General features: G+C 35.9%; 1 protein-coding gene across 2 annotated transcripts; it reads left to right on the top strand.

Moving 5' to 3' along the window:
* Positions 1-3,724: 3,724 nt before the first annotated feature.
* On the top strand, positions 3,725-9,481 carry LOC113342999. 2 transcript variants are annotated; one of them, XM_026587342.1, is made up of 5 exons: positions 3,725-4,265; positions 4,764-4,852; positions 4,990-6,978; positions 8,317-8,506; positions 8,747-9,481. In XM_026587342.1, exons 1-5 carry the CDS (start codon positions 4,139-4,141, stop codon positions 9,385-9,387), a joined length of 3,036 nt encoding a protein of 1,011 aa, XP_026443127.1. In that variant the 5' UTR covers positions 3,725-4,138; the 3' UTR covers positions 9,388-9,481. The 2 variants fall into 2 exon arrangements, with proteins under 2 accessions (XP_026443127.1, XP_026443126.1); XM_026587341.1 differs by having other exon boundaries at positions 4,752-4,852.
* Positions 9,482-10,453: the final 972 nt, after the last annotated feature.

Below are 10,453 nucleotides of genomic sequence, written 5' to 3'. Positions count from 1 at the left end.
TGGAACCTTCATCTAGTTGAAATAAACAACTAGAACATGAAGAAAATGTCTACATTTAAACAAGTCTGAAAATTACAGCAAGTAAACCTCCACATGAATAAATATAAAACCTTAACCTTGACACATTAATCTTCTACTATGGCGTAAGATCTTTATTTAGTCGAACTAAATGGCTACAGAATAGTAAACATTCACATACATCAGAAAGTATTCTGCCATACAGGGCATAAACTGGTTTCCATTCACATACATCCTATATCCTTATAAATGAAACTTCTACTACTTACTCAATACTTGCTCTATTAAATTTCACCCTGTGACAACATCTAGAAAGTATCAGAATACCACATGTAAGAAGAAATTCATTAATAATTAGGGGATATAGCAGCATAATGTTGAAATTTAAGCTCCTTAACCACAGTATCTTTAGACTTAGACATGATTAAAGAAATACTTGGTGCTGAACAAGCATAATACCTAAATATCTTTAGAATTTCAATTAGCCCAAATAAACCCCCAACTGAATCTAAAATTGAAAGGGGTGAAACCTAAATAACTCAAATAAACTCTAATTAAGCAATAAATCATACGAACAAACATTCAATCACGAAATTCATAACCTAATTAAACAATAAAGGAACTCATGCATTTCAAATAAACCCTAATTACAAAAGGGGAAAACAGAAACCCTAGAAATACAAATCAATCGATCAATCATTGATTTTCATCATATATTAAGTCACGTGTTAGTTAATCTCACCTTGATTCAGATTTTTTGAATCCTAATTTGTACCTCATCTTCTCTCTATAAAAATCGTCTCTGGAACCCTAGATATCCAGAAACCCTAGTCTTCCAAATACGATCTGGTTCTTCACTAACATCTACGTCATCAACTGCTACTGCTTTTTCTCTAATAATCGCTAACCCTATTTTCAACAGAAGGAGAACGGAGATAACGATGGAGAGAAGAAGAGAATGAACCGAGAAACTAAAAAACAAAAAAGAGAATTATCTTCAGTTCACGCGTCTTTGAACTTGATAAGGGGAATGGTGGTAATTCTATGGACCGAGTTTGACTAATTCAACGCCGATGACTGACCTGATGGGTCCAAACGTGAAATCTAATGGAATGGCCAGTTTATAAAAGATTTTAGAATTTTGGCCGGTTTACTGATTATATAGTTTGAAGCTGGTTAGCTTATGAATTTGCCCTTATTATTTCTTCACACTGTCCTTTTACTCCGGTGCTTGCAGTCCCTAGTTAGTGTTTAATTAATATAAAAAAAAATCAGTCATTTAATTAACAAGATCTTGACGTGAAACAATATGATGATTCCCCAAGCTGCTGCATTATATTAACATAATACCACTTGGCCCACCTCTATAACGAAATGTTTTTGAATTAGATATTGGGTCTTGACCATCCGATCAAAATATGGAAAATTTTTTGTTTGGTCCTAAGCCCATAAGGTTATTTATAATAGGGTCCAACCGGATTTTACCCTTATCCTAGGGTCCAAAGTTCTTTGAAAACATGAAAATGACTAATATACCCTATTGTTTAAATACGTGTGAAATAACATACTTCTACCAAATCGGGATTTTATTTATCTGAAGGTCCAAATTTAATTAAAACATATAAAAGACCATAAATTTGAGTTCATATCTGCTACACTGTTTACGAATTTGAGTACATATCTGCCATACTGCTAACAAATTTGAGTACATATCTGCTAAACTGCTTACAAATCTGAGTACATATCTGCTACACTGCTTGCAAATCTGGGTATATATCTGCCGCACTGCTTACACATAAAGTATGTATCAGTTGGACATATTGAACCTGTAAATGTGACTAGAATATAACAATATTAAAACACAACAACAAAACTAGCATCTATTTCAGTATTTCGCATACGTATTCATGGATCAAACCAAAATAAAGTGGCAAAACTATGAATAAAACAGAATCAAAAGAAGTTTTTATCAGTACGACATATACGTACTGCTGATTCATAAACTAAAAACTAAATTGCATGTCAAGAAGTGATGAATCCATAAAATATAACCAAATCAAAGCACATATTTAATTATTCCATATATGTACTCCTGGATCAAACCAAAAAAATAAGAGAAACCCTATAGATTCATAGTAAACACAAAAAGAAAACAGTATGTCATATATGTACTGATAGTTGATACACAAAAGAAAACTAAAAAACAAAGCAAAAACCATAAAAATATCAGATCTACTAATGAAATAAGCATAAACATGATTTTTATTTAAATTTGAACTTGTTTCATCAAAATCCACCAGTATATCATGTACTACCGATGATTAATACACAATAGCAAACTCAATGAAACTATGAATAAAACAGAAGCAAAAGAAGTTTTTATCAGTACGACATATACGCACTACAGAATCATAAACTAAAAACTCAATTGCATGTCAAGAAGAAGTGATGAATCCATAAAATATAACTGAATCAAAGCACATATTTAACTATTCCATATATGTACTCCTGGATCAAACCAAAAAAATAAGAGAAAACCTATAGATTCATAGTAAACACAAAAAGAAAACAGTACGTCATATACGTACTGATAGTTAATACACAAAAGAAAACTGAAAAACAAACCAAAAACCATAAAAATATCAGATCTACTAATGAAATAAACATAAAACATGATTCTTTATTTAGATCTGAACTTGTTTCATCAAAATCCACCAGTATATCACATACATAACGATGATTAATACACAAAAACAAACTCAAAAGCATATCAAAAACAACCAAAATGAAACTAAAATATCAAATCTAATAACAAAATGTACATAAAACATGATTATTTATGTAGATCTGAACTAATATAAGACCTCCAAACACAGATTTGGACGAATTGAAGAATCAACCTAAGAATCAAATATAAACCATATACCTTGACTGATTCTTTGTTGATTGTCTTCATATGTAGGTAACAATAACTTCATATACGTATCTCAATTGAATTTCTCCATTACATTGAAAATAAAGATCTAAATAGCTTCAAATAAAATAAGACAACATTAAAACGGACTAAATATCGATTAAACAAACAAAATCGAAATAATTAATCTCGCGTTCCTCTATAAAAACCCAAGAAAAAAAAAATCTTTTCTAGCAGCTCTCCTGATTTGGATCTGAGAAGTTGAAATGAAAACAGAAAAATGAAATGAAAATTTAGTAACGCCGCTTTTATATACATAAGGGTGTTTTGGAAATTTTAAAAATGCGCATAATATATCCCACACGTGTGCAGGACCTGGGCATAAAAAATTGGGTCCATTTTTCTTTTTTCTTTTAATTATGGACCTCTGATTACTGGGCTTTAATGGATGGACCTGCCACTAACTAAGAACAGGCTATAGGTAATTCCTACTCAAAATATAAACCTTTTATCCAGATGCGGGTCCCACTGGCGAAGAAGGTCGGAGTATCCAACGGCGAGGGGCAAATTAGTCCGTTCCTCTTGTTCACGAGGCGGATGAAACAAAGAACACGTGGATTAGGGCACGATTACATGAAATAGTAGTAAGTGAGCCTGCCGGATGAATCGTGAGTGTAAGTCATGTTTGCCCGCGCTTAGGGTAAAGTTTATGTCAGGCAGTCATTTTGAAAGTTCAAAATTAATTGGATTTCCAGAGAAAGAGAGAGAAGAAGAAGAAGAAAGTAAAGAACTCTAAAACTAAACCAAACCTCCCCCCCCCCCCCTCTCTCTATCTATCCATCCATCAGACACCACCATTAATGTCCTCCTGTGTAGTAGTATTCAATCACTGTTTTAGAAAGATCAGGAAATATCACACCTCTTTACTAGAAACTTTCTCTTTTCATCAAAATTTTACATTTCTCTTTCTCTCTCCCTGTAAATTTCTTGCTGGCTTTAATTTCGGTTTTAGTTGTCTATATATATTGGAGATCCAAAAATATATATTAGATTTCATCTTTCATCAATGTAATGGAAGGTTAAGCTTAGATTCAAAATGAGCAATCTAGGTTCCATGGTGAGAGGCGATATTACTGCTCCGAGATTTCCGATCTAGTTATTGTTTCTTGAAATTCTGATTGTGTAAATAAAGGTGAAGCTGAGAAAATGGATAGATTTCAACACAAGAGATCTTATGGAAGAGATAAACAACAACATTATCAATCATCAAAGGTCAGAAACTATTCTGATCCACCAGCTAACGTGATTTACACTCGTAGACCTTCTTCTACAGGTGAGAATGTTTTTTAAGTTTTTTTTTTCTTTAACCTAATTTCTCTCTACTGTTTTGGTTGAATTTTGATGGAATTATATGTATATTTTATTAATTGTGCTAAAGTAAGCTTGGTAAAAAATTTCTAGTCATTGTGCTTTCCTTTATAGTGGTGTAAGCATGATTATGTTTATCGTGGTTGTAATGATGATTTACTATGTTGATTTTGTGCTTTTCATAATGTTTGTTTGCTTCATTTTCTCATTAAGCTGTTCAAAATCTCAGTTTAAGTATGTAGTAGGAGTATTATTTTAGGTATTTGTATTTGTTTTTATCTAAATTTTATTAATTAGACTTCTTGTAATGGGACCAATGCTAAAAAACAAAAAGAAGAATCAACTGGGACCTGTGTATTCTACTTTTGATAAATCCTAGGGGTTGGATACTTGTGTTTGATGAGATTGACTTATAATTTGTATTTCACTATTCATTTTAATGACCTAAAAGGTTCATTTCCAGGAAATTCTCAAATAAGAAGACATGTAGATGCTTTAGATGCGGTATCTGATACTGGTTCTTGCAGTAGCGGTCTAAGTGAGGACGATTCTGTAAGTTTGTTAGTGAGATTTGTATTTGTTTTTTTTCATTTCCTTCTCTAATTAATAAAGGGGTGCAGGAATTGATTAGTATTGAGTTTTTGCAGAATTTGAATGTCTGGCATCTGATTTGATTTTGTTTGTTGTAGTTTGGGTTTGAGTTGAGACAGGGTTCTACTAGGAGGACTAGTGAAACACGGATAAAAAAACTAGTGGCAGAAGAGTTGACAAAGGAAATGGATTCCAGACGACGTTCTCCCAGTGTTATTGCACGTCTGATGGGTCTTGATGTGCCACCACCTGAGCAACCAACTCATAAACAAGAGAAAAAGTTTTCAGAGAGTTATCAAAGGAGAACTGCCGCTATTGGTTTTGTGGAGAAAAACTCATCACAGGATGCTAGGTCATTTAGGACCAATAATAGAGAGACACAGGAATTCAAGGATGTCTACGAAGTCTTTGAAACATCACAAGCTGTGAAGCATGGCAACTCTGGAGGTCCTAAGGAAACAACAAGCTCGATGGTAAGTGAGGCTAAGATGGAATACATAAGGCAGAAGTTCATGGATGTCAAACGTCTCTCTACTGACGAGAAACTTCAGCATTCAAAGGAATTTCATGATGCATTGGATGTCTTGGATTCTAATAAAGACGTTTTGCTGAAATTCTTGCAAGAACCAGATTCTCTGTTCACAAGACATCTCCATGATCTGCAAGGTATTCCTCCCCCTCCGCCATCAGGGCACATAACTGTTCTAAAGTCATCCAATGCCCACAAGTATGAGAAATGGAAACTAGAGAGAGAACAGTGGAGGGATGATACAAGTTATTGCAGAAAATCTCCACAAGATGGGGGTATTAGTCACTCACCAAATAAACATAATGTTCGCACTTCGAGCAAGGTGTACAAAGTTCGAGCTGAAAAAGGGAACGAAGCGTCCCTTCTCCCAACAAGGATTGTGGTTCTTAAGCCAAATGTTGGATCATTGCAAAAGCCATCACGACCTGTGCCATTTCCAAATTCTCCGGAAGACCTTCAATCAGCTCATGGGAAACATAGAAGTTCTGGGAACAGGGCTGCAGAAGTGAGGGATCGGAGGCTCTCTTCTAGAGAAGTCGAAGTTTTGAAGCATAGGGCTCATGGATCTCGGGAGATTGCAAAGGAGATCACAAGACAAATGAGGAACAGTGTCAGGAGCAGAAGCTCAACGAAAGTTGCGATCTCTGGTCCTGGAGGATATGGTGGGGATTATAGCTCCTGCACAAGTTCAGTTAATGATTTCGTCGATGATTCTGATGTGAGGAATTGGAAAAGCAAATACAGTCCATCAACATCCTATTCAACCGAGTCATCTGTTTCCAGGGAGGCCAAGAAGCGAATCTCAGAAAGGTTGAAAATGACCAACAGTTCTCAGAAAGTGCGAAGACCTAGTAGGAGCAATACGCTGGGTGAAATGCTTGCTATGCCTGACAGAGAAACAAGGCCTGCAAATCAGGAAGATAACTCCGACAGATTGGCTTCGAATGACGGGGTTGCAAAATGGGGAACTCCTTTGGGTATCAGCAGTAGAGATGGTTGGAAGGATGAATATGCCAGAAGCCTCCCAAGATCGAGATCCCTCCCATCATCCTCTACGGTTTTAAGCCCGAGAAAAGTTATCAGAGATGGAGCATTTGACAATGATAGGTCTTCATTTACGAAAGAGGCTATAAATAGGGGATCAAATCAGTCGAGGAGGCCCGAATATGACCATCGAGAAGGGTTCTTCACCAAAAACAGCATAAGATCTGGGAGAAGAAGGTCTAATTCGTTTTCACATGCAGATTTAGATTATATTCCTAACCTGCAGGAAGCTCATCTCAAACCAGATGAGCTAAGGGTTAACGAAAAGAATGATCTGCTGGAAAGTACTTCTATTGCTCTTGCTCAATCTGACAGTGATCCAGATGTTACATCACCAATTACTATTGAGATTCCTTGTGACATGCCTGGGGATGCTGAGATGTGCTGGAACCAAGAAAGAAAAGATACTGAAATGTGCTACGAATCTCTTGCAACCCCTGAACCAAAAACCAGTGCCTCGTCATTGAAAGATGAAAACTCCGTGGAGACTGATCTAGATGTTCCAATTCACGAGGTTTGTTTTATTCTCTTTATTGTAGTCATGTTTCAGCAACCTATTGCAAATCACAGGAATATGTATCCGCTAATAGCCTAATATAATTTTGATGTTAATGCTGAGTATTCATATCATGTAGTACGGTTTAGAATATATTATGTAGAGAACGCGAATGTTGTTTGCTTGTTTAGATGTGCTTCTTAGTTGTGCATGCTGGTTTGAATCGTTTGATTCATTGATTGGGTAGCATAAGAAGTTTTTTAGTATGCCAAGCTAGCTGTCGTTTGTACTAGCTTTATTGGGTTCTTGTTCATTTCATAGGTTAGTGGTTCCTACTGAAAGGGTCACTTATTAGTTTTGATCCATTTGGTTTTCAAAGTGCAAATTTAACTGAAGAGAAACCCAGCTTCTTAGATTGTGAGAAATCATTACTCTGCTTACGGTATTCTGGGTACCTTGACACTTGTGATGCATAATGAGTGCGGTTAATGGCTGCACTTGAGATGCAGTAGCTCTAAGAAGTAGATCAAATTCTCGAAATTTTATTGACTAGAAAGTCATGGGTAATTCTTAATAACAAACGTAACGGGATCTGTTTTATACCTTCATTCCACTTTGGTCCTAAGTTTTCCTGATGTGGTCTTTCCTGTTATTCTTCCCCTAGGGTACTTTAGACTCTCTTTTGCTTTGTTCGCCATGTTCATTTCTTAATCGATATTGCATATGGTGTCTGTTCGGAAAGAGGTTCGTTTCTTGACTAGGGAAAACATGGTTGGAGTAGAGAACGAAATAATGTTGTCTTATTATTATTATTAAAACTTTTTTTTTTACACGTAACAGGATGTCTAAGGCTGATTCCTGTACCCTGTTTTTATTTCAAATTGACAAGTTTGTCTATTATATTTGTAGATGTTTTTTCTCTCGTATATACAGAACTCAAAGTTCTTTGTTCAACTTGTTTACTTGCATGTTTATTATATAGAACTACTAACCATTTCTACTGCCTCCTTAGTATACATGGGACCTAGTTTAGCGAGTGAGTATTCTATCAATTCTTGTTAAAGTAACATTGCTTGTTTTTCTCACTTATGGCGGATACCTCTTCTTATATGCCTCAAATAGATGCCAATTAATTTTGATGTACTTATCTTGCTAAGGTAACTTAATGTATTTCTTTTATCGTCTTTTGTGCCAGCAAACCTCTTTTTTTGTCTCATAGATGATAGATCTTGTTTTGTGAGGCAACTGCTCAGCTGCATTGTATTGCCTTCCCTATGGTTGTATGAAATGAAACTTTTGAATAATTCCATTTACCTTTTTAATCAATTCGGCTGACTGAATTGTCAAATATCTCAGAAGTTCCCAACCGAAGAAGCCCCAGAGGAGTGCTTGCATTCCGCAACAAATCCTGTGACTGAATCAGAATCTCCTAGGTGCTCCAAAGAAGCCGAACAGCCGAGTCCGGTTTCTATTCTTGAACCAGTGTTTGTAGATGAGGCCTCACCTGATTCGGATTGCTTCGGGAGTGTCAGCGCTGACCTCCAAGGTTAGTAAACTAAATACAGCTACTATTTCCTTTAACCATGAGATCTGAGCAACAATGTACACTTTTTTTCTTTGGTGTTTGTGTGCGTGTGTCTGTAGTATTAACGACAGACAGAATCTAGTTATAGCTTGCCGTCCCATTCAACAGATATGATAGTTCAAAAGGTGTTGGTCGTCAAAATGCGCAGGGTACACCTATTATTTCTAGGCGTTTCTTAATAATGTCTTATGCTCTCTGCAGATCTCAGAATGCAACTACAACTTTTGAAGTTAGAATCTACTGAAGATGCTTACTCGGAATATATGGAAATGGCTGTGTCAAGCGATGATGAAACTGGAGAAGGGTCTGTTTGTTTTTCAAATGAGAAAGGAGATCTAATAGAAAGGCTTAGTGGCGAAAATAGCAGGGACTTCTCCTATCTAATTGACGTGTTGGTTGACTCGCAATTTCTTGATTCAGACACCAATATGCAACTGAGAACATGGTATGCTCCAGATTGTCCACTTAATTTATCTGCATTTGAAAATCTAGAAAAAAAGTACAGTGGAGATGCAACAGAATGGCCAAGGTCAGAAAGGAGACTATTATTTGACAGAATAAACTCGGGATTGATTGAGATTCTTCAGCAACACGAAGACCCGCATCCGTGGTTTAAAGCAACACAAAAAATAGGAAGTGTGTTTAGAAAAGAACCACTTGAGGAAGAGCTGTGGAAGTTGTTGTTGGCTAGTGAGAGAGAGGAAGAGTCGGCAGAAAATGTGATGGTTATGGGCAAAGATATAAGGTGGTTGGAATTGGGAGATGAAATTGATGTGGTGGGCAGAGAAATAGAAAGATCTTTAATGGATGAATTAGTAGCAGAGTTTCTACTGAGTGTGTAAAAAAATTGAGTTTGGACTACCCAAATCTAGTTTTTTGTATCGGGCATCAGATTATATATATACCAGTAAAATGTATCAAAAGTTTCAAACATCATATTTCGTTTACATCATGAAAATCCGATAGTAGTAAATAAATTGTAGTTTACTAAACAACTCAAACTGGAGACCTCCTTCACCTTCACAAACTGGCATTGGAGACATTCCTTCACCTTCAGTGTGTTAGATGGACCTGATAACCAACTACACCAGAAACCAACGGTTGAGTATTTTTTGTTGTTTGCTAATATAATAAAATGATCTCTCACAAGTCCAACAATCAACTTCGCCGTTTCGGTTGCTCGTTCTAGTAATTTCCCAAATTTTTTTTGGATACATTAAAGAGGGAGATAGTTACTTATGCTTAGTTGATGAAAGGATTTTGTTTTGTAGAACAAATCGACGGTGCAAAGAGATTGATGTTTGATCGGAGCATAGTGGGTGCAAATAAAGGCTGGTCAATTCGGTGTCTGTACTTGTTGAGATGCTGTTATTTATGTAAAGAACGAGAGCTACGAAGCTTATAATTCTTTTGGTTGAAATGCGAGGTTGTTAAAATTGAAGGCTATTATTGGGGTGTCACACTTTGATAGAGGGGTTTTATTTGGATTTTTAATATCCAAAAAAGTGGTTGTGGGATATCCTAACACATATACAAAATGTTTAGATTACTCTTTAACTAAAATAAAACTTAAAAATCGCAGAAGTGATTTTACGTCCAGGTTTGGATTAATTCCAACCGTAGAATTTTATTTGCATGTAGTTTTACGTCCAGGTTTGAATTAGTTCCAACCGTAGAAGCTCATTTTACGTCCAGGTTTCTTTTAATTCCAACCGTAGATACCGATTTTAATAGTACTGAGAGTTCTCACGTGTGTATGAGTGTGTGAGAAATGCCTCTTATTGGCTGAGTGTAGCTGTTTACAGCCAGTCCTGTTCTAACATCTCTTGTCTTAGTCAGGACATGTATAAATGCAGGCCTGTCTTGCTTTTAGTGTGTAAGAAAGAATTCAGTTCTTGTTTTGAATCA

This window comes from Papaver somniferum, unplaced genomic scaffold, assembly GCF_003573695.1.
Source record: "Papaver somniferum cultivar HN1 unplaced genomic scaffold, ASM357369v1 unplaced-scaffold_52, whole genome shotgun sequence".
Classification (NCBI taxonomy): Eukaryota; Viridiplantae; Streptophyta; class Magnoliopsida; order Ranunculales; family Papaveraceae; genus Papaver; species Papaver somniferum.
Note: the sequence above shows the minus strand (reverse complement) of the source record. Positions and strands in the feature narration are given on the sequence as shown.